Source organism: Anabas testudineus, chromosome 21, assembly GCF_900324465.2.
Source record: "Anabas testudineus chromosome 21, fAnaTes1.2, whole genome shotgun sequence".
NCBI lineage: Eukaryota > Metazoa > Chordata > Actinopteri > Anabantiformes > Anabantidae > Anabas > Anabas testudineus.
The window spans coordinates 3,670,028-3,694,463 of record NC_046629.1 but is presented as its reverse complement, the minus strand read 5'-3'; the positions used below and the strand labels follow the sequence as shown (position 1 = coordinate 3,694,463).

At 42.3% G+C, this 24,436-nt stretch overlaps 3 protein-coding genes across 3 annotated transcripts; all 3 read left to right on the top strand.

The window, feature by feature from the left end:
* Positions 1-3,350: 3,350 nt before the first annotated feature.
* On the top strand, positions 3,351-4,216 carry LOC113172672 (10 kDa heat shock protein, mitochondrial-like; the record flags this gene model as incomplete). Its single annotated transcript, XM_026375663.1, has 3 exons — positions 3,351-3,548; positions 3,838-3,927; positions 4,020-4,216. Coding segments are annotated over 3 exons (339 nt in total), but the record flags the coding sequence as incomplete, so codon positions are not given.
* A 4,622-nt stretch (positions 4,217-8,838) lies between these two features.
* LOC113172664 (trace amine-associated receptor 4-like) lies at positions 8,839-9,998 on the top strand. Its single transcript, XM_026375655.1, has 2 exons — positions 8,839-9,011; positions 9,185-9,998. Exons 1-2 carry the CDS (start codon positions 8,839-8,841, stop codon positions 9,996-9,998), a joined length of 987 nt encoding a protein of 328 aa, XP_026231440.1.
* Positions 9,999-12,063: 2,065 nt separating this feature from the next.
* Positions 12,064-13,238, top strand: LOC113172669 (trace amine-associated receptor 8a-like; the record flags this gene model as incomplete). Its single annotated transcript, XM_026375660.1, has 2 exons — positions 12,064-12,206; positions 12,416-13,238. Coding segments are annotated over 2 exons (966 nt in total), but the record flags the coding sequence as incomplete, so codon positions are not given.
* Between the last annotated feature and the right edge of the window lie 11,198 nt (positions 13,239-24,436).

The window sequence follows — 24,436 nt, the reverse complement described above, 5'->3', positions numbered from 1 at the left end:
AATAAACAGGGGGACGCTACACTTACGTCCTATCAAAGCACGCAGATTTAAGGGGTTTTCATAAAATGTTCAGCACTTACTTGTGAGGTAAAAGACAAGGCTTGTAGCTGCTACAAGGTCTTGCAAGACGGAATGAATTTTAAGGACTGAGGAAGGGAGCGGACGAGGAAGGACAGCCGTTGTGGTGCAAAACCGAGGGGCGGACTGCACATGGGCCTATCACATCCGGGTAATTACCGGCCGCCCGTTACAAAACTGAAAACGAATACATAGCCTATAACACGACCTATTTGACATTGTGATTATAAAACGTATAGTGTGCAACATATTATTGGAATTAACCATATAGCTTCAACCACAATATCATAAATTGTACGTATACCTAATAGTTGTGGGCTATTTTGTCAGAACATAAACAGAATGCTCGTCCCGGGCGGACGGATGTGTTCCATAAATTTCCCGGTGTGCCATTGGAGGAAAAAAAATAAAAGGTCAAAGTTGACCTTGTGCAATTATTACTTCAACCTTAAAATGTGTCCACGACACAATAAAATCACTAAAAAAACAGTTTAAGCATTCATTATGTGTTCGCTGCAGAATGTGTACAAATACAAAAAAGGCTGTTAGGGGTAGATAGTTATTTAAAACCAGGTGTGGCTAGACTTCTTCTTGGAGCTTCAAAAGAGTTCGACTTCTTCATTCAAACCTTATTAAACCATCATTTGTAATATCTGTGCATTTTCAGATCTGCTTTGTGCATAAACGAACAATGTAGGTTTTTATCGTTATGTACCTTATTTGTCGAGCACTCATATGGACTAAATAATAACATTTAATTCCATGGTGGGTCTTTCTCTTCACATTGCGAAATCTGACTTTATGTCATATTGTACAAATATAAAAGCATATTTAATTGATTTGGAACAAAATAAGATTCCGTTTACTTATTGAAAATTTAAGTGCAGCTGTCAAAACCAAGATTTACTACCTACCACAAGCTCAATTGTCACAGACTAAAAAAAAGATTCAAACAATGAGTCTGTGTAAGTATATTAAAATGTAAACCGCAAGTGTTGTACGAAATTCTACCTCCAATGTAATGTTTTGCTATTTGTTTTTATTTATCGTAAATTTTAGGAAACATTTGTTTCATATTTTGCTTGTACATACAAACAGTTTTTTAATAAAGGTTGATTTGAAAAAACGTCCAGGTAGCTACTGCGCATGACATTCTGGAGGGATTTACTCCGTGGGAGACGTCCCCTTCAGTGATCCTCATTCGACGCTCGCCAGAGGGAAACCGGGGGTGCAGCTCCACGCCGACTCTCCGACCTCCAACAAAACTGTTAAGAGATCCAGTTTCCAGAAACACCTTCTTTGTTCATAGGCATGTCAATTTTAAACATCTTTGTCACAGTTTATGTCGCTTTGTGTTTATGATCCTCCAGGCTCCGTTTTCGTTAGCAGCTAAGCTAACGGTTTGATGTTATGTTAGCCATTGTGTAACATCCCCTGACACGGTCAAGCCAGGAAAAAGGTAAAAGATCTACTAATACTACGTGTTATTTTCTTGATGTTAATGCAAGCCTTGTTAAAGCTGTGAGAAGAAGGATTTGTTGGTGCAAAACGCGCAGGGCAGCAGATTGAGAATTACCCATTTTAAAAATCCACACTGTCAAAGATGAATACAATTTTTTTAATCCTCTCATTTAGTTCTTTACTCGCCCATTCGTCATGCAAGATGCTGCTTTTTCTGAATCGTCGTGCAGGCATGCTTGGGATCTTTTGTACAGGACTGGACAGGAGGCGGAGCTGAACCTTCTCAGTGTTCCTGTTTCTACCTGATTGCAAGCTCTGGCTCCATCAACGCAGTTGGTCAGATTCACCTGTCATATGTAAAAAACTATCAGTAGTGCAGCCTTAATCATATTAAGGATAACTTCAATCATTATACTCACGTACTCGAGGCATTGCAAAATAGCACGTAAATGATGAGTAAATCCACCCCCCTATTTCAGCTTTAACATCTGTGATCTTACACATGGGGAATTGCATTAGTAATATAGTGGAGTAGACAATTCTGCAGGACTTTCACATGGTCATGAGTATTTCCATAATGCAGTATTGCTACTTTAATCTAAGTAAAAGTTTTACTAAAAGTAAAACCTACAATATTTAATTTGTTAAATAAAACTGTCAAGCTTTAAATCCCTTTGTATGAATCTAAGATCCAGTTTTCTAGTAACATTTGGTCTTTGAAAAACTAGAAACTCTGCAGGACAACAGTTAAGTATGAGTTTGTCCTGTCAGCTCAGAGATTACACAGTGCTGAGAAGCTTCTGGAAAACTGGACAAACTGGCCTTGAGTGTTATCTTGTCATGGTAAAAAACCTGGAGGACGTTTCATCAGCAGTCAAGGCTCTTTCCAAAGTTTGAATGTTTGGGTGATTGATTCCCTAAAATCCCAAGATGCCTCCTTGTTAACATGACAGCGGGTTATCAGTGACGCGAGCAGGCCTCGTCCCCTGCCCGGTTAACAAACTGGGATTGTCTCCACCCTCCTCCAACTCCCACCACCTCTCCCCCAGACAACCTTCACCCAAGGTCACAGCTCCATCTGCTGTTTTAAATCCTATTAAACCTCCTGTCCTCACCGAGTCACACGCTGCTCATGACTTTACACTTATGACTTCATAATGAAGGTTTTAATCTAATAAACTCAACAAGAAGCTGTTTTAACTTGATCTCCCTTTTTATTTCTTAAACTTTCCCCACAGAGGAGCCTAAGTTGCTGATTAATCACTGTTCTGTTTTAACCTGACCTTTGTACATTCCAACTAAACAATAAGCCAGTGTGTGGAGATGTATCCAGATACTTTACCTGAGTAAAAGTACAATTACTTTAGTGTCAAATGGTCTGTTACAAGGAAAAGTGCTGTAAATATAAAAAAACAAAGCAAAGTGGGCTACCTGGTTATTTTTATTATTGGACTTTGATCTTTTAATGCACTTACCAGCAGACCTCCACCCACCTTACACCAGATTGGAGATTTAATCAGCCACAGTGATTCAAAGCAGGGTGGGGGTGTTAATTCTTTAACTAAGTGGTGTAAATAAAAAAAAAAAATACTTTCAACTACTGACAGTTTTCTTAGTCTATTAATGAGATTGAAAGATTAATTGTACCTGTGGGTGCTTACAATTGTTGCAAAGCCCAGCTTAAAGTCAAAGGGTCAGAGGTCAACTGTCTGGGGTTTGTGTAACGCAGACCCAGTCTCCAACTGCAGGCTGCCCCCTAGTGGTCCCATCATGGTGTTACAGTAGATCTGTTCCTCATGTGAAATGTTATTTCCTCCTCACAGTCTTGGCGTCTTTTCTTTTCTTTTGTTCAGGCCTTCAGAAAATTCCTCCCCCTCTTTGACCGGGTGCTGGTGGAGCGCTTCACAGCAGAGACGGTAACGAAGGGGGGCATCATGCTGCCGGAGAAGTCTCAGGGCAAAGTGCTGCAGGCCACCGTCGTGGCTGTGGGACCCGGCTCTGTCAACCAGGTAATTCTCAACCTGCTGCTGGTGCAGGTTTGGCTCTGACCTCACAACTCATTGACTGATGAGAGGAATCATCTACATGAAGTCTGTTTGGATAATATATAGATATATATTATATATATATATATTTATTTATTTATTTATTTATTTATTTATTTATTATTTATTTAAAACACATTTGATGACTTCACCCTGTTGTTTTTTTGTTATCACTTACAGTATAATATTAATATACAGTATTTTGCTACTCTAACTGTGAAGTAAAAGTACTTCTCTCTCTTTTCTTTTCTAGAAAGGACACGTCCTTCCAGTCAGCGTGAAGGTGGGAGAGAAAGTTCTTCTACCAGAGTACGGTGGCACTAAAGTCGTACTGGACGACAAGGTTGGGTTTTCCCCGAGTCTGAACTTGAATCATGTGTTTTTTTTTTTTTTTTTTTGACTGTTTATTGATTTAATAATTATTTTGTCTTCCAGGACTATTTCCTGTTCCGTGATGGAGATATCCTTGGTAAATACGTCGAATGAGTCTTCGTTGTTTTATGTTTGACGTCGTTCCTACAGAGAAGAAATTAACTTGTCTCATCGTGTCTATTTTTTTTTCTATGTTATTTCAAATGTAAATAATTCTAATCACATTTTGTTACAGTAATAAAGGTGAACTGTTGACTTCCTGTCTCATGAACTTATGTTTTTTATATATATTTCAAATATTCTGATGTCAAAGTTTACTTACTGGCTTTTCTGTCGGCTTTTGACTCAATTAATATTTGATATAACTTAACACATTTGAACAGAAACTTGTCTGTTTAATTATTTTTACTCTGCTACAGTTCAGAGGGAAATGAACTTTCTGTGTCTTGTTTTTATCAGACAACTTCATATGCAGATTCGATTAGTTTGAAAATGATTAACAAGTCATGTACCATAATAATAACAATAATGAATGATTTATGGATCAGAGAGAACCCAAATTCACCTTTGCGTTGCCAGGTGGTGCTCCAGCTTTAGACAGTCATTTTATCTCTTTAACTTATTAGTTAGACTGATGTGACCTCTAGTATCACAAACCAGCTCGGGGAATTTCACAAGCAGGGAGTCTATGCTAAGAGTAAAACAATAAATCCAATATATTAAAACTAAAAAGAGGAGATTTAGGCTGTAGTGAGACAGACATGAAGTTAGTTAGTGTGAGAGAAGAGGATGGGGTTAAATGGAGGCAGATGATTCGCTGTGGCGACCTATGAAAGGAAAGAAGAGTAAAACTAAACAATAAACAGTCAAGATCAGATATATGACAGTGGTTCAGATCTGATATGAAAGAAATTCAGGTCTGGAAGAAATAAAATATGATTTGAGCCTATTAGGTTGATGGTTTAAGTTTATGTGGGAACCAACATGCTTAAATGACCTTGTGCTGATAACAGCTTTATATCTGTTGAACTCAGTATAGTTTGTATTGAACTGAGTAGGAGTTTTCTTTCTGTAGTTTTTATGGCCAGTAACTCGACTTCTTTAAAAACCCAAGAAGTTTTTAGTTTTTCAGCCTATTTCAGAAAAGCTGGAAGCTGAAGAACCTGAGTCGTGCACAAAGCTCCTCGTGTAGGTGGCTGTGATCACTGTTTGTTCCAGGAGGGATTTTACATAACAATAAGCTCTCTGTTGTACTACTGGAGTTAAACAGCAGGGAGAGACAAAGACCGTGTGAAGTGATGATGCTTTCTGCTGCTGCAGGTCTCGTCTGTTCAGCTTCTCCATGAAAAGTTTACACTGAGTGATTTTACATACACCAGGTCAGAGTGCAGTTTCAGAAGTGTGTGAACTTAACTAACAAGTTAAACATACAAATGAAATCTGCAGCTTTCAGGGACGTAAACAGTCACCAAAGAGTAACACTTGGTGCATGTAAGGACAGACATTACTAACATTTAACTACTTTCAACCCCTGAACTCCCTTTAAATAAAACCAGATTTAATTTTAAACACTATTATTGTTATAAAATGTTTTATCCTATTCAACGGTAAAGAGTGAGTGTTGATCGGCCACATTTGAAATAATACCTAAATAAAAAAAGGGCCTCAACCCTGATGGTCAGAAGAAGAAAGCCTTTAATCGTCACATTTACATGTTACAATGAAATTTGTCCTCTGCATTTAACCCATCCCCGGGGGGAGCAGTGGGCAGCTACATACAGCGCCCAGGGAGCTAGTGTGGAGTGTCTTGCTCAAGGATGGGTGATGGGGTATGAACCCCCAACCTTCTGCATTCAAAGCAGATGATCTACCCACTGAGCCACCAGGCCACCACCACCAAGGTGTGCATGTGGCCCCCCACATGCACAGTACAATGTTATTTCAGGGTTTTATTTTAGGTTTTGCAGTGAGTGGATATAATGTATGAGATCACAAAAACACAGAGACAACATTTACTATGTTATACAATAGACAATAGACAGGAGAGGGAGACTCAACTGACCCCCCACAGACAGACTCATCTCACGGTGATTTTGTGAGACAAGGAGAACGACACAGACAATAAAAGAAGACTGTAACTGAAGGTCTGTGAGCTGGTCTGAGACGATCAGAGAGATTCAAGTACAGAAGTGTGAGTGAGGCTGTGGAGCGGCCTGGAGGGACATTCAGCTGGTCCTAATCAAATAAGCCAGTGTAAAATAAAACAGGTGTCCCCCCAACCCCCCACATGGACTCAGATCCAGGCCTGCACATTTTTAAATTACTGATCATCATATAAAGTACTTAACACTGCATGTATATAGAAGGTTATTGTACCTCGCAGTTCAAATTGATCAGGGTCTTGGATATGAAGTTCATACTCAGCGATGACCTGTGCACAGGGAGCTGTTCTTAAACACACAGGACATTAAATCAGTTTTACTAAAAACTGTAGAAATACTACTACAGAGGTCACTGTGCTCCCAATCATCCCCTGAATAACTACCAGTGGTAATTGTAGTATTTCTATACTCTATGTAGAACATTTTATTGTCTGTTATAAGATGATTGACAGTTCTCTGCTGCTCTGACCTATTACATCATACTTTAGGACACTTACATCTGATAAACATTAGCATCAAATGTTTGAAGCACATTTGCATTATTCACTCCACCAGCTGACTGGTTCATTAATTAGGTCTCTGCTGCACAGGTGGGTCAAATTATACTCACACTTCATGTTCTGATGTTACATATAGGCCACATTTGTGAAGTTGGGTGCCCATGTTACACACAGTCTGCGGCCCAAAGCTTATTAGACTGGAGTTGGTAGTGAAATGCACAGTTTCAGTCTGGCCAATTCGCTTTGTTCTGCATCGGCTAACATCAAGTAACTGGTCCGTTTAACCATCCACTTTGGTTTCCTATACCCAGTAAGAACACCGTCCTGCCCGTTATCTCTCTGTATAACTAACTGTTTAAGTTGAGTGTTTATATTGTTGTGTCGCTGCAAACAAGCTGCTTTTGCTGCTGCTGCATTTATTTGTCTCACCGCTTTGCTCAATTAGCAAATACTCAGTTAACCTGCGCCCCCACTGACATGGTGTTTGTGTTTCTAATTAACATTCGTGTAGTAAAAGAGACGGCATCCTATAGACGTAGAGAATGAATCAGCTTCAGCATCACTGCTGATTTTATGTGCGACAAGCAGATGGATTTGAAAGTATCAGAAATAAATTACATGACAAGATCTCAGAGAAGTTCACACTTTAACTTCATTAAAATGAGTTAGTTTTCTGACAGTATTGTGTTTAACTGAGGTTGCATCATGTGTTGATTCTTTGTTTTTTTTTTATCTCGTGTGGATTTTACATCATGTGTTACTTTTAAACGTGGATGTTTTTTAACACCTCTGATTGGAATGATCCCTGTGAGATTACAGTTTGCAGTTTTCTGACATCAGTGGAAGGAGAGCGAGTCATAAGAGAGTCATTAGCTGTAGTAGTGTTTGTTTTGAGTGATGAAGTCTCATGGGAATCTGGAAAGTGAGTGAATCTTAACTTCTCACTATTCTAATAAAGAAGACAGGGGAATAAACATTTCAAAAGTAATGCAAAGAAAAGTTTGAATAAAGTTAGAAGTTAGAATAATGAGGTCAGCAGGAGATAACAGGAAAAGTGATTGTTCCTCGCTAACAAATATCTATAACAGACAAATAAGCTAAAATCACAGTGAGGAGGTTTTTATTTAGTGAGGTCATTGTTGTTTTTAGTCAACAGTAACAAAAATACAGAAAATCCCGACTTTATCCTTTAACCTCCATGTTGCACAATAACATTAGTCATGTAGAAATACAACAATAGGCACAGACACTGCATCGCTGCTGCCTTAAGATCTTAAGATCACAGCCCTGCTACTCAACCATTAAGAGAGGAGACCTGGTCGCCAGCAGGCTCCTGTCAATCAAGGCTTCATCAATGATTTTATATCCTACCACACTGTTTTATTTACAGGGAACTGGGCTCCACGTTCTGGGGTTTGTCCTAAAGTCCAGTATGAATTGTGGGACCTCAAACACACAAGTGTGTAGCTGTGATGTCTGAATTCAAACATAGGGGTTTACTGTAATTGTTTCATTTTCATTTGACAGTTTTATTGACTTTTATTACACAACATAAGACATATAATACATCACAAATATTAAAAACCAAACCGATCCAGATCAGTCATGTTGTCCTGAAGGCCTCAAGGTAAAGGAAGCACACAACAAATCTTCATCAATGACTGATTGTTACCTCTAAGCACAGAGCTGATCCATTCGTGCTGTAATACATTAAAAAAAGGTTATGTAGTAATTTTGTCAGTGGTCAGTACCAACCAAACAGGCGACAGACTCGTGGGTGCCTGAAGCTCACTGATGCATGTGCAGTTGCTGCATGTGGACGTGTGAAGCCACAAATCGGTCAGTGTCCACGCTGACACGTGTCCACTGAACGAGAGCTGCAGAACTGGACCATGGAGCGATGGAAGATCGAGGTCTGTTTATATTTTCTTTTACATCATTTGGATGTGATCAACATTTAGTTTACTCAAGTTTCTGCTCAGTGGTACATAGTGGTTTTGGTTTTGTGATTGGTTCACTATAAAGTCTCTGACTGTTCAGTATGTTTTTACATTCATTTACTATTGGTCATTTACTATTAGTGCCCTAATTCAATCTCTATAGAGATAGAAACAGCAGCAGAGGTGGGGGGAAAGGTGGTGGGGAGGGTGATAAAGACGAGTTAGGTGCATGAATTTGTTCAATAAGCTGCCAGACTTCAGCAGCTTCTCCTCTCTAGTGATGGAGACCTTGGAGGAAACTGAACTGTGCTTTCCACAGCTCCTCAACTCCTCCTGTGTGAAGACAAAGCGTCCTCACTATGAGGCTCTGCTGAGTTACATCCTGCTGTTCTCTATCTCTATGCTCAGTGCATCTCTCAACCTGCTGGTCATCATCTCTATCTCCCACTTCAAGTATCCACTTGTTTTACCTTCAACTTATGAAAGTAGTACATCAGGAAATTAAGAGGATTTTCTGTTCCCACAATTTGTTTTGTATTTCACACTGTATTTGCTTTTTCTGTTTTTGTCTGAACGATGTTGATCTTATTAATAATGATAAATCTATTGCTGGTCTTTCTCTCCAGGCAGCTCCACACTCCCACCAACCTCCTCCTTCTCTCTCTGGCTGTCTCTGATTTCTTCATCGGCCTTCTCTTGATCTTTCAGATTATTCTCATTGATGGCTGCTGGTTCCTTGGTGACTTCATGTGTACTCTCTATCAGTATATAGACTATATTATTACCTCTACCTCAGTGGGAACCATGGTGCTTATATCTATTGATCGCTATGTGGCTATTTGTGATCCTCTACATTACTCCACCAAAGTCACACAAAACAAAGTTAAGATCTGTGTTTGTCTGTGTTGGATTTGTTCTGTCATCTTTCAGAGTCTGATTCTGCAGGATGTCCTGCAGGAACCAGGCAGGTTCAACTCCTGCTTTGGAGAGTGTGTCATTGTTATTAACTACATTGCTGGTCTAGCAGATGTTATTTTTTCCTTCATTGCTCCCATCACTGTTATTGTAGTTCTGTATATGAGAGTGTTTGTTGTGGCTGTGACTCAGGCTCGAGCCATGAGGTCTCACATCGCAACAGTCACACAGGGTTCAGTGAAGGTAACTGCTAAAAAATCTGAACTGAAAGCAGCCAGGACTCTTGGTGTTGTTATAGCTGTGTTTCTAATGTGTCTCTGTCCATATTACTGCGTGGCCCTTACAGGTCAAGACAACTTGATGAATGCTTCATCTGCAGCTTTTGTGATATGTTTGTACTATTTTAACGCCTGTCTGAACCCTGTGATCTACGCCCTGTTTTACCCCTGGTTTAGAAAATCGATTAAACTCATTCTAACTCTTAAAATACTGCAGTCTGACTCCTGTGAGGTCAACATGTTGTAGACAGACACTGCAAATGTATTTAGATTTGTTCATGGTAAAAGCAGGGTTGTTTGAAGTATTGAAAACTGCACAAGAGGCCCCCCCTGAGCTGGAGGGGCACCAAAGAAGTGGGAGAAATATTTGGAAATTTATTTCAGATTGATGCCCATCTATTTTTGACAGTTTGTCATCTATTGTACTCCTGAAAGAATTATATGGCTGCTGCAGTTTATTTGGTGACCTTGCAGTTCATTGACCTACACAGTTACAGTAAAAAAGAATCACACACAAGGTGTAAGTTTGGCCTTAACTGGAATCATGTAATTTTAGTGGCTTTTAACTGTCAGCATCAGCTCAGTATTCTCTGTATAAAGGCTCAGCGTTCTGGATGAGTGACCTGCTGAGCTACAAAATGTACAAATTCAAAATATCAGTCAGTGAGTTAATGAAATGACAACAGCAGCAAACGACTTGACCTTACTTAATACTTAAAATATATAGAAATAAGAAATAATTAGAGGAACAAAGCATTTTGTCTTAAATCAGAGCTACTGAGCAGTTTAACATATCTGAACAGATTAACTCATTTTGATGCAGGCCTGAGGTGTACTCTAAAAACAAACACGTTTCAGAAGATCTAAACTGACAAGAGGAGGATGCCAAAACCCCAGTAAACAGCTGTGAGCAGCTGGATGGATGTCTACAGCACATACTGGGTCTTAAGAAGACCTTCACAGCCACCAGGGAGCTCTGATGGCCTCTGAATGAGTGCTGTGTCGATTAGTTAGAAAGTTCTGGCCCAGTTCTGCCTGTCTGTTGAAGGTTCTGTCTGATATTTACTTTAACTAATTCAGTGATTGATATTCTGCTGTTTTCTGTTTTTCTGCTCGTTATCATCTCAGTCTCTCACTTCAAGAACCCAACTATTTCATACATTAATGAAACTTATAGATAGTAATAAAAAGTTTACTATACTATTAAACGTTTGTGGTAAAGCAAATAACAATGACTTGATGTCCGTATGTGAGGAAGATTGTTTTTTCTGGCTGATTCAGCTGAATTATAATTTATAACATATAATTTATATTATAATGCCAAATCAAATTGGCAAATAATCAAATTATTTCTAATCCGTAGCGTAGATAAGAGCATTTCCACTGTATAATTACTGGAGTGGCAGTCATTAATTCATTTCAGCTGACAACACAACAAGGTCAAATAAATACCTGAATGCACTGAATCACCAGTTTTCACCAGTGCATGGGCATATTCCAAGGTGACAATGTCAGAATTCATCAGGTTCAAATTGTGAAAGTGGTTTAGGAAGTATGAAACACTGACCCCACTGAGAATCTTTGTGATGTTCTGGAGACAACTTAACACAGTGACCCAAACCCCTCATCAATAGTCCTGTCCTGTGCAAACTGACAGAAGGAACAAATATTTAATGATGTTATAGAAAAATAAAAAACTTATTCTGGCTGCAACTACCTTCCCCACAAAAACATATTTGTAATTGTAGTTGAATAGAAACAGATGAACATGTGAATAAGGTACAAGGCTATTTTAAACGTGAAACATGGTGGTGGCAGTGTGATGATTTGGGCCTGCTCTGCTCCTTTTGGACCAGGACAGCTTGCCATTATTGCTTACGTTTTGAACAAGTTAACAAGTTGTTCTACCAAAGAATGGCTGAATCAGTGGAAATTACATTTGTGGACTCCAGATGTGTTTTAGGATTAAATTACTGAAGATTGAAACTAATTATTTCTGTTGTCCTCCTGACGAGAAGGACGAAATATACCTCTTCTAAAGTGCAACATTTATGGCTTTAGCTCGGTGCTCACAGGCAAAGATGGACACTGCACAGATCACAGTCAGCCCTGTCTTAGAGGAAAATGAATCCTGAAAGTTTACTGTAGTACTTCAATCTCCACTGAGACAACTGCAGCAGCAAAGGTTAGGGGGAGGAGGGGTGAGTAGGGAAGATGGAGATAAATCAGATGTGTGATAGAAACCTTTAGTCAACAAGCTGCCAGACTTCAGCAGCTTCTCCTCTCTGACCATGGAGGAAACTGAACTCTGCTTTCCACAGCTCCTCAACTCCTCCTGTGTGAAGACGAAGCGTCCTCAGGATGAGGCCATGCTGATTTACGTCCTGCTGTTCTCTATCTGTGTGCTGACTACGTCTCTCAACCTGCTGGTCATCATCTCTATCTCCCACTTCAAGTATCCACTTATTTTATCATTTTATTGAGCTAGTAGATAGTAACAACAGTTTGTGATGTAGAAAATAGTAATTATCCAATTTAAACAAAACTTATAATAGTATTTGTGTTCCACAAAATGTTTTTTGTATTTCAATGTTTGTTCTTCCTTTTATCTGAATGAGAGTCAATATAATTAACAATGATAAATATGTTGCTGATTCTCTCCAGGCAGCTCCACACCACCACCAACATCCTTCTCCTCTCTCTGGCTGTGTCAGATTTCTTCGTGGGTCCTCTCTTGCTTTTTCAAGTCATGCTTATAGATGGCTGCTGGTTGCTCTGTGATCTTATGTGTTCTCTGTATCAGTATCTAGCAGCCACCATCACCTCTGCCTCTGTAGGAACCATGGTTCTTATATCTATTGACCGATATGTGGCTATTTGTTATCCTCTACATTACTCCACTGAAGTCACACAAAACAAAGTTAAGATCTGTGTTTGTCTCTGTTGGATATTTTCTATAATTTTTCAAAGTCTGATTCTGATGGACAACCTGCAGCAACCAGGCAGATTTAACTCCTGTGTTGGTGAATGTGTCATTGTTATTAACTACATTGCAGGAGTTGCTGATGTTATTTTTTCCTTCATTGCTCCCATCACTGTTATTGTGGTTCTGTATATGAGAGTGTTTGTTGTGGCTGTGACTCAGGCTCGAGCCATGAGGTCTCAGATTGCAACAGTCACACTTCAAGGCTCAGTTAAAGTAACAGCTAAAAAATCTGAACTGAAAGCAGCCAGGACTCTTGGTGTTGTTATAGTTGTGTTTCTAATTTGTCTCTGTCCATATTACTGTGTGTCTCTCTCCAGCCAAGACAACTCGATGAATGCTTCATCTACGTCATATAACTTTGTAATATGTTTGTTCAGTTTTAACTCCTGTCTGAATCCTATGATCTACGCCTTTTTCTACCCGTGGTTCAGAAAATCAATTAAACTCATTGTTACACTGAAGATTCTGCAGCCTGACTCCTGTGAGACCAACATACTGTAGAGAGACACTGCAGATGTATTGGTTCATGGTAATTGTAGTGGCATTTTGAGCACAGATGAGCTCAGTGGTCCCTAGGCTGCCCTCAGCTGGAGGACCAGTATTATTATGAAATTCTTATTGAAATGTGGAGGAAACTTAACACAGTGGTTCAAACCCCTCATCAATACAAGATCTTTGTGAGGCGTTTTTATAACTCTGGTAGAAAATGAATGTAGTAACGTAGTATAAGCCTGTGGCTTGTAAGCAATACATGCTGTAATCAAAGCAAAAGGAAGTCCATGCAATGTTAGAGTGTGCACCTTTTTCCTTTTTGGTTAGGAAGTGTATTAATAATATGCAAAGAATAAATCATGAAAGGAAACAAGTATGTTTTTTCAGTCCCGATTTTTTCAGGTATTAAACACGTCCATACTGATTTTCTAATTTTTATGCAAACATGAAACTGTATAAGAAAATTTGTGAGGGCAACAAATAGTCCTGTCCTGTGCAAACTGACAGAAGGAATAAATATTCAATGATGGTTATAGAGAAATGAAAGTAGTAATTGACTAAACCAGACTTTTTAGGAGAGTAAGTGGCTCTTAATGTGTAAGATTAAAGGCTTAAACACTGATAATGCTGACCACAGACATGTGGCACACAGACATAAAAAGTGGACATATCACAGATGACAGTCAACCCTGCCTTTGATGAAGAGGAGCTAGGATGTCTCACTACTTCAATCTCTGTGGAATAAGAAAAACAGCAATAGAGATGATGAGGAAAGGGGTGGGTAGGGAAGACAGTGATATATCATGTGTGATAGAAGGTTTTGGTCAACAAGCTGTCAGACGTCAGCAGCTTCTCCTCTGTGGTGATGGAGACTTTGGAGGGAACTGAACTCTGTTTTCCACAGCTCCTCAACTCCTCCTGTGTGAAGACGAAGCGTCCTCACTATGAGACCCTGCTGAGCTACATTGTGGTTTTCTCTGTGTCTCTGCTCACTGTGTTTCTCAACCTGCTCGTCATCATCTCTATCTCCCACTTCAAGTAACTAAATAATTCTTACATTTATGACACTGGTAGAAAATAATAAAAAGCAATGTGTGTGATGAAGGAAATAACAATCCCATGATGTCAGTATGTCAGAAAAACAGTAACTTTTGTTTAGCTGAATGTTGATTTATATTAAAACTAATGCCGAACGTGTTGGTCTTTGTCTCCAGGCAGCTCCACACTCCCACCAACCTCCTCCTTCTCTCTCTGGCTGTCTCAGATTTCTTCATTGGCCTCCTCTTGTTCTTTCAAACCTTGCTGACAGACGGCTGCTGGGTTCTGGGCGACCTCATGTGTGCTGTGTATCAGTATATAGACTACATTATTACTGCCGTCTCAGTAGAAACCATGGTTCTCATGTCTGTTGACCGATATGTGGCTATTTGTGATCCTCTACATTACTCCACCAAAGTCACACCAAAAACAGTGCTGGTCTGTGTTTGTCTGTGTTGGATTTGTTCTGTCATCTATGGAAGTCTAAATCTGAAGGATAAACTGCAACATCCAGGCAGGTTTAACTCCTGTGTTGGTGAGTGCATCATTGCCCTCAACTACATTACTTGGGATGTAGATTTTATTGTGTTTTTCATTGTCCCTTTTACTGTCATCCTACTTCTGTATATGAGGGTATTTGTTGTGGCTGTGACTCAGGCTCGAGCCATCAGGTCTCACATTGCAGCTGTTACACAGGGTTCAGTTAAAGTAACAGCTAAAATATCTGAATTGAAAGCAGCCAGGACTCTTGGTGTTGTTATAGTTGTGTTTCTATTGTGTTTCTTCCCGTATTATTGTGTTTTTCTTACAGGCCTAGATACCTTGATGAATGCTTCATCTATAGCCTTTGTCATATGTCTGTACTATTTTAACTCCTGTCTAAACCCTGTGATCTACGCCTTCTTCTATCCCTGGTTTAGAAAATCAGTTAAACTCATCATCACACTAAAGATTCTGCAGCCTGACTCCTGTGAGAACAACATACTATAGAGAGACACCACAACATTACAGGGCTATTATAGACTAGATGTTTGCGTAGGATGCCACCAGTCATAAAGTTAATATCAGATGATCCTTGTACTTGTTGGTCTCTCTTGTCGCCAAATACAGCCCTTACAAACAAACAATCTGCTTATACACTGAAACTACCTACTACTGAAAGAAAACTAGATGCAGCCTGTAACAGGATTCAGTGTTTCTTCCCAGTTTAACATCATTAACCTGGTTATTTGACACAGCTGTGTAAAAATCACGTATGAGTAACCTGGTGACTTATGAGTCATCAAAACATCTAAATGTGATCCACACCTGGATTATTAATAACAATATATGGAGCACCACAGTGGAAAAAAGCTGTTCTTGTGTTGTTATAATTTATTATTATTAGTGTTGTTTGTCTGTATGGACCATAAAATAAAATGATTTTATTAAATATTGACACTATGTGTAAGTGTGCCATCATCTTTAATCATGAAGTAGCCAGTTAGTTGGCATAAAAGTCCAAACAATTAGAGTATTTGTTTTCTTATCATTGCAGACGTTTGCTGTTAGAACAACACTCATTTATATAATAATAAAATGATAGGATTAAGTCTTTGTAGGAGGCAGCTGGTGAGGTAGCTTCATATATCTTCATTAATCTTTGTCACAGCAACCTTTTCCTTAAAGTGAACTTTAGGTATAAACCCTTGTTGAGTGACTGTAGTGTGTGAGATTTGGGGTATTTCAGTGTCAACTGGTCCTAAAATCTGATTAGAGCTTTACCAAGGTTACAATATATCTAAGCTGATTAAAAACAATCATTAACTTTGTTGTAGACAGTTTGTCCATAAGGAACACCATGTTTAAGTATAATGTGTCCAACAGTGCACGTGACACCCTAGGTTGGAGGACGATGATCAACTTCATGATTGTGTCATCTGACCTTTGACAACATGTTTTGGACACTTGGGTGAAGAGAGGGGCTGAGCTGTCAACTGATCACCACCTGGTGGTGACCTGGATCCGGTGGCGAAAGAGAAAGCTGGACAGACTTGGCAGACCCAAACATATTGTGAGGGTTTGTTGGGAACATCTGGCGTAACCCTATGAGAAAAGAGACTTCAACTCCCACCTCCGGGCAAACTCTGGAGTATAATCATGTGATGTGAGCCATGTCTCACAAATAGATATCTCAGTAGACGCACAATGAAACGCTGTTGATTTGCACGTAGCTGGAAATAATTATGGAGTAATCTCAAAGAGTGTAGATATTAATTAGTCCACAGTTAGACAGATTTTCTATAAATGGAGATGATTTGGATCTGTGGATACTCTCAGTGGAAGTGGGCAACCAGCCACAATCACTCCAAAGGAACAATGCTAAACTGTTAATGAGAATAAGGGTGAAAAGAACCATAGAGCAGCAAGCAAAAACTAAAACTTGAAGGATTCAATAGAGTTGGTTACAATCTTTCAACCATACACAAAACATTGAACAGGCATGTTGTCCATGATAAGACATTATGGAAGAAGCCAGTTTCTCTCCAAATGAAACATTGCAAGTTCTAGTTTAGTTCTAATTTCTGCCTAAATTACATTAAGCTACAGAAACTGCTGAATTCGTACTTAACCAATATCTATATTTTCATATTCATGGTTTGCCAGTAGATATCGCGTCTGGATGTGGGCTCTTGTTTTCTTAATATACCTCTGTCAGCCTAAGCATAACTGTTGATGTTGTCCCAGTTCCCAATAATTATGCCCATTCTGCTGGCAGAGGGCACATCCCCGCACTACAGAAGCCTGGTGTAACCCTCCAATCATAACCTTCAACTCAAGTGGGAATCTCGGGAGTTGGCTCCCACGTTTGTTGACCTTATGACATAAGTGATTAATCCAGGCACAGTGAAAGTTTGGTTGATGGACATGTGAAAAAGCTACAAGACCACTTTCTAAATGTTCTGTAGAAAAATTAGACCAAAATAGAACTTTGTGGCTTAAATAAGAATTGTTGGTGATGATCAAACACAATATTTCAGAGCATGAATCTCGTCCAATCTGTGAAACATGGTGGTGGCAGTGTGATGATTTGGGCCTGCTCTGCTCCTTTTGGACCAGGACAGCTTGCCATTATTGCTTACGTTTTGAACAAGTTAACAAGTTGTTCTACCAAAGAATGGCTGAATCAGTGGAAATTACATTTGTGGACTCCAGATGTGTTTTAGGATTAAATTACTGAAGATTGAAACTAATTATTTCTGTTGTCCTCCTGACGAGAAGGACGAAATATACCTCTTCTAAAGTGCAACATTTATGGCTTTAGCTCGGTGCTCACAGGCAAAGATGGACACTGCACAGATCACAGTCAGTCCTGTCTTAGAGGAAAATGAATCCTGAAAGTTTACTGTAGTACTTCAATCTCCACTGAGACAACTGCAGCAGCAAAGGTTAGGGGGAGGAGGGGTGAGTAGGGAAGATGGAGATAAATCCGATGTGTGATAGAAACATTTAGTCAACAAGCTGCCAGACTTCAGCAGCTTCTCCTCTCTGACCATGGAGGAAACTGAACTGTGCTTTCCACAGCTGCTCAACTCCTCCTGTGTGAAGACGAAGCGTCCTCAGGATGAGGCCATGCTAACTTACATCCTGCTGTTCTCTATCTCTGTGCTGACTACGTCTCTCAACCTGCTGGTCATCATCTCTATCTCCCACTTCAAGTATCCACTTATTTCATCAATTTATTGAGCTGATAGATAGTAGTAAAATATGTAATGTAATAGTATAGTATAGTATGTATATGTATATAGTAACTCTCCAATTTAAACTAAATTTATATTAGTATTTGTGTTGTTTTTTGTATTTCTATCTCCTTTATTTTATCTGAATCTATATAAATAACAATGATAAATATGTGGCTGATTCTCTCCAGGCAGCTCCACACCACCACCAACATCCTTCTTCTCTCTCTGGTGTCATGATTTCGGCCTGGCATCAGGCCAAGCTGAGGATTTCCCTCACTGCTCCACCTCACTCTCCCTCTGGACTCCGCCCACCAGCCAGTTCTCTCCCTCTGCTCTTGCCAATCAGCGGCATATTGGACTCACCTGTGTTCCCCTCACACTACATAAGCTCTCCTCAGACTTTCCTCCCCTGTCAGATCGTCGTCGTTCCCCCCACCTGTTTCCAGCGTCATTCCCCCCTCTTGGTTCCAGCGTCGTTTTCCCCAACCTGTCTCCAGCCTGTGGTTCCTGCCTGTTGCTTTCCCTGACTGTTGCCCAACCTTGCTCCTGCTCACTCCTGCTCAGCCCTGTCTGCTTCCCCCCCTGGACTCTGGATTTTGTGCTTTCCCCCCTGGATTCCCTGGACTTTGTTCCCCCTCTGAACTCTGGACTGTGTTACCTGTTTTTTCCCCGTGAGTGTTTTCCTGCCCTTGTGCAGTGGTTTTTGTTTCATCCTTTGATCCCTAAGTTGTTACTTTGTTCTCGTGTTTCTGCATGTTTTTGTAGTGTCGGTGACACCCGCCTTAGTTTCCCTGTTTTGGTACTTTTGCTAATAAATCCTGTTAAGTTCATTCCTGCCTCGTCCCTCTCCTTAAAACTGTGACAGAACGATCTGACCAGACCGCAGCCATGGATCTCTCTGATCCCTTAAATGGCCTACCCAAACTTCCCCCCTGTCCCTGTTTTAAGCACTACGGGCTTTTTTCTGATGCCCTGCGGGAGGAATACCTGGACCTGCGCAGTGCTGCGGATTACCTGTTTAAATGCCTGGACTTAGCAGGAAGCCCAGAGCATATCATGTCAATCACAAAAGTAGCCATAAAAACCCTGACAAAAAAGGACTTTCTCATGTCGTACATAGAATTCAGAAAACTCAAGGACCTTATCCTGTCTCGCCTCACAGCCTGCAAATCCCGGACCCCCACAACCCAGACACCCGTCCACCACTGCAGGCCCGATCCAGACTCCTTGGCCTCCCCTGCTGTTAGCCAGCCTGCTACTCCGTTAGCCTCACCTACTCCCAGGCATGACCTCCCCGCTCAGCCAGCTCTGCTCGACATCCACACCTCACCTTCTCCTCTGACGCCCGTTGCTCTGAGTCCGGAAGAGGCTCGGGACATCTATACCCAGCTGAAGGCTCAGTCAGCCCCAGAACCGGACCTCCGGGTCTCCAGCGAACCCGAGCACTCACCATTCTGGGGTACACGTCTGGTTCTAGCCCCTACACCGATAAGTTACCTGCAATCCAGATACCTGCGGCGGTTCCGCCAGAGGCGTCGGAATGCCACGGCCGCTCCAGTCAGCACGGCCGCTCCAGTCTCAGTCACGGCCCCAGTTCCTGCTCCAGTCTCAGTCACGGCCTCCGCAGCTGCACCAGCTTCAGTTCCTGCCTCGGCAGCTGCTCCTGCTTCAGTTCCTGTCGCGGCAGCTGCTCCTGCTTCAGTTCCTGTCGCGGCAGCTGCTCCTGCTTCAGTTCCAGTCGCGGCAGCTGCTCCTGCTTCAGTTCCAGTCGCGGCAGCTGCTCCAGTCACGGTTCCAGTCGCCGCAGCTGCTCCAGTCACAGTTCCTGTCACCGCAGCCGCTCCTGCTATCGCAACTGCCTCAGCTTCGGCTCCTGTTCTTGATCCTGTTGCTGTCACCACGATCGCCGCTACCCTGGTTGCTGCAATCACCGCTGCTCTGGTCACCACAACAACTCCTGCCCTTTCTCCAGGCGGGTCGACGCAGAGGTCGTCGTCGCCGTCTCTCCTGTCTCCAGGCGGGTCGACGCAGAGGTCGTCGTCGCCGTCTCTCCTGTCTCCAGGCGGGTCGACGCAGAGGTCGTCGTCGCCGTCTCTCCTGTCTCCAGGCGGGTCGACGCAGAGGTCGTCGTCGCCGTCTCTCCTGTCTGTTTTGTCTCCCCAGCCTCTCCTGTCTCCAGGCGGGTCGACGCAGAAGTCGTCGTCGCCGTCTCTCTTGTCTCTCCTGTCTCTGAGCGGGTCGACGCCGAGGTCGCCGTCATCGCCGCCTCTCCAGCCTGTCCCGTTTCTGCCGCCGGAGCATCCGCCCGGCGCTCCTCAGCCGGCACTCCAGACGCCGCCGCCGGAGCATCCGCCCGGCGCTCCTCAGCCGGCACTCCGGGTCTCAGCTCCGCAGCCGGCACTCCGGGTCTCAGCTCCGCAGCCGGCACTCCGGGTCTCAGCTCCGCAGCCGGCACTCCGGGTCTCAGCTCCGCAGCCGGCACTCCGGGTCTCAGCTCCGCAGCCGGTCCTCCAGGTCTCAGCTCCAGGCAGCCGGCTTCCGCTTCGCAGTCCGGAGGCACTCCTGGTCTGTTTGCCGCCTCCTGGCCGTCCGCCGGAGGCTCTCCTGGTCTGCTGGCCGCCTCCGGGACGTCCGCCCGGCGCCCTTCGGTCAGCGGCTCTCCTGGCGACTCCTCCGGGACGTCCGCCCGACGCCCTTCGGTCAGCGGCTCTCCTGCCGCCTCCGGGCCGTCCGCCCGAGGCGCTCCGGGTCTGTTCGCCGGCTTTCCTGCCGCCTCCCGGCCGTCCGCCCGAGGCGCTCTGGTCCTGTTCGCCGCCTTTCCTGCCGCCTCCCGGCCGTCCGCCCGAGGCTGTGCCTTCTGGTTCGTCATCTCTCTGGTCTTGGTTGCCGCCTCCCGGGCGTCCGCCTGAGTCTCTCCTGGTCTGCTGCGCCCGGTCCCTCCTCCTGGCCTCCCTCCGCCCGCCCGGTCTGGTGTTTGCGGGCCCTCCTCCTCGCCTCCCTCCGCCCGCCCGGCCTGGTGCTTTCGGGCCCTCCTCCGGGCCCCCTCCTCCCGCCCGTCTTGGTCTGCTCGTCCTTCCTGGTTTCTCGTTGGGCCGTCTGGGATCCGGCCCTTGCCGGGGGGGTTCTGTCATGATTTCGGCCTGGCATCAGGCCAAGCTGAGGATTTCCCTCACTGCTCCACCTCACTCTCCCTCTGGACTCCGCCCACCAGCCAGTTCTCTCCCTCTGCTCTTGCCAATCAGCGGCATATTGGACTCACCTGTGTTCCCCTCACACTACATAAGCTCTCCTCAGACTTTCCTCCCCTGTCAGATCGTCGTCGTTCCCCCCACCTGTTTCCAGCGTCATTCCCCCCTCTTGGTTCCAGCGTCGTTTTCCCCAACCTGTCTCCAGCCTGTGGTTCCTGCCTGTTGCTTTCCCTGACTGTTGCCCAACCTTGCTCCTGCTCACTCCTGCTCAGCCCTGTCTGCTTCCCCCCCTGGACTCTGGATTTTGTGCTTTCCCCCCTGGATTCCCTGGACTTTGTTCCCCCTCTGAACTCTGGACTGTGTTACCTGTTTTTTCCCCGTGAGTGTTTTCCTGCCCTTGTGCAGTGGTTTTTGTTTCATCCTTTGATCCCTAAGTTGTTACTTTGTTCTCGTGTTTCTGCATGTTTTTGTAGTGTCGGTGACACCCGCCTTAGTTTCCCTGTTTTGGTACTTTTGCTAATAAATCCTGTTAAGTTCATTCCTGCCTCGTCCCTCTCCTTAAAACTGTGACATCTGGCTGTGTCAGATTTCCTCGTGGGTCCTCTCTTGCTTTTTTTAATTGTGCTTATAGATGGCTGCTGGTTCCTTGGTGATCTTATGTGTTCTCTGTATCAGTTTCTAACAGCCACCGTCACATCTGCCTCAGTAGGAACCATGGTTCTTATATCTATTGATCGTTATGTGGCTATTTGTTATCCTCTACATTACTCCACTGAAGTCACACAAAACAAAGTTAAGATCTGTGTTTGTCTCTGTTGGATATTTTCTATAATTTTTCAAGGTCTGATTCTGATGGACAACCTGCAGCAACCAGGTAGATTTAACTCTTGTGTTGGTGAATGTGTCATTGTCATTAACTACATTGCTGGAGTTGTTGATGTCATTATATCCTTCATTGCTCCCATCACTGTTATTGTAGTTCTGTATATGAGAGTGTTTGTTGTGGCTGTGACTCAGGCTCGAGCCATGAGGTCTCACATTGCAACAGTCACACTTCAAGGTTCAGTGAAAGTAACGGCTATAAAATCTGAACTGAAAGCAGCCAGGACTCTTGGTGTTGTTTTAGTTGTGTTTCTAATTTGTCTCTGTCCATATTACTGTGTGTCTCTCTCCAGCCAAGACAACTCGAATGCTTCATCTGCGTCATATAACTTTGTAGTATGTTTATTCTGTTTTAACTCCTGTCTGAATCCTATGATCTACGCCTTTTTCTACCCGTGGTTCAGAAAATCAATTAAACTCATTGTTACACTGAAGATTCTGCAGCCTGACTCCTGTGAGACCAACATACTGTAGAGAGACACTGCAGATGTATTGGTTCATGGTAATTGTAGTGGCATTTTGAGCACAGATGAGCTTAGTGGTCCCTGGGCTGCCCTCAGCTGGAGGACCAGTATTATTATGAAATTCACACTTAAAAACACTTCAGGTCTGTGGACTGACTCACTGCTGAAAGTTCATTCTCACTGAAACTTAAAGCTCAGCTGCTGCTTATTTTGTGACTCAGGTTCATTTGCTCACACAGCTGTGTAAGAACAAATGTAAGTAACCAGGTCACTCACATCCCACATCAAGCTGAGATACACATCATGATTTTGTAAACATGCACAAAGAAAATAAGTTTTAAAGTTTTTTTGTTATTTTCTCAATTACTGTAAATATCTTAATCCACATGCATCATGAAATAAAACTAATTTAATTAACATGGACATGTGTGTAAATGTGCCCTCAACTTAACACTTCAGACAGCAGCGTGTTAGTTAGAGAGCCCGTAGTTGTAATGAGACTCAATATTAGTCTTTGAACAACAGCTGTGTGCAGCCGTTAAAACTCTAAAGGTGTGGTGAGCAAAAATATATATAAAATATTTAAAAAGTATGCCGGTGAGTTTTATCAGCAGCTTTATAATATGACCGAGTGGTGATTTTCGGTCTGTTCAGTGCGTTATTGCAGGTAAAATATTTAATATTTAACCAAGGTTAATGCTGGTGTCAGCATGTATATCTCTACATCCTGCTGCTGCACGAGTTTCAGATTGATATGTACAGTAATGTACAGTACAAATACTAAAGAAAATATTAACATGCTAATAATAAAAATTATAGGAAATAACCATATTCTTTTAATAAAGATGTTAAATATAGATAAATAGATTTATCTAATTTCGATGCCTGAGTGTAGAACACACTGTAATCTGAAATCAAAGAACTAACACTTCACTTGAATCATACAAAGATATGAGTAACATGATAAAGTTATGTTCTATATCATATCTAGAGCACGATTAAAAACAGAATAAGACACACTAGGGATTAGGTCAGTATATATCCCCACCTACAGCACAGTTAAACCCATCATTAACATTAACACACTGCACAGGTGTAAATCTGCTTTTTGCAGGCCTCCCTCAACAACCTTCATCTGTCCTTTATCCCATCCTTCAAACCAGTGAACCATTTTCATCCTAACTGCTTCATACTGGTACAGTGATTCAGAGGCAGAACAGAGTCAGGATCACAGGTTGATGACATGATACAGAGCAGAAGCTGAGTTAAGCTGAGTTAGGTTATAATCACAGATAATAAAGTTCTCGTGCCATAAAAAAACCTACAAAATCACTCCTGTCAGGGTGAATACAGTCCTACTATACATTTAGATAGAAATTCTTTTTATTGGATCTCTTCAGTGGAAAATAAGATGTATGACAGATGATATTCAGACAAACAGCCCTGTCATTGGAGAAGGTGAGGACAGAAGCTTTACTGTGTTACGTTTGTCTCTGTGGAGAGAATACACCAGCAGAGGGGAGGGGAAATGAGGGGAGAGAGGACAGAGATAAATCAGATGTATGACAGGAAGCTTTGGACTAAAAGCTGCCAGATGTCAGCAGCTTCTCCTCTGTGGTGATGGAGACCTTGGAGGAAACTGAACTGTGCTTTCCACAGCTCCTCAACTCCTCCTGTGTGAAGACAAAGCGTTCTCACATTGAGTCCCTGCTGATTTACGTTGTGGTGTTTTCTATCTCTGTGCTGACTGCGTTGCTCAACCTGCTCGTCATCATCTCTATCTCCCACTTCAAGTATCCAAAAACTTAATCACTTTGTGAAACTGGTTCATATTAAAAACTGTTAATAATAATAATAATAATAATAGTTTAAATGTTAAACGTTTTTATATTTCAGTCTTTGTTACGTCGTTG

Coding starts and splice junctions, on each gene's coding strand:
- LOC113172664 (XM_026375655.1), top strand. CDS start 8,839: ATGGAGACCTTGGAGGAAACTGAACTGTGCTTTCCACAGCTCCTCAAC. Junction 9,012..9,184: donor ATCTCTATCTCCCACTTCAA/GTATCCACTTGT, acceptor CTTTCTCTCCAG/GCAGCTCCACACTCCCACCA.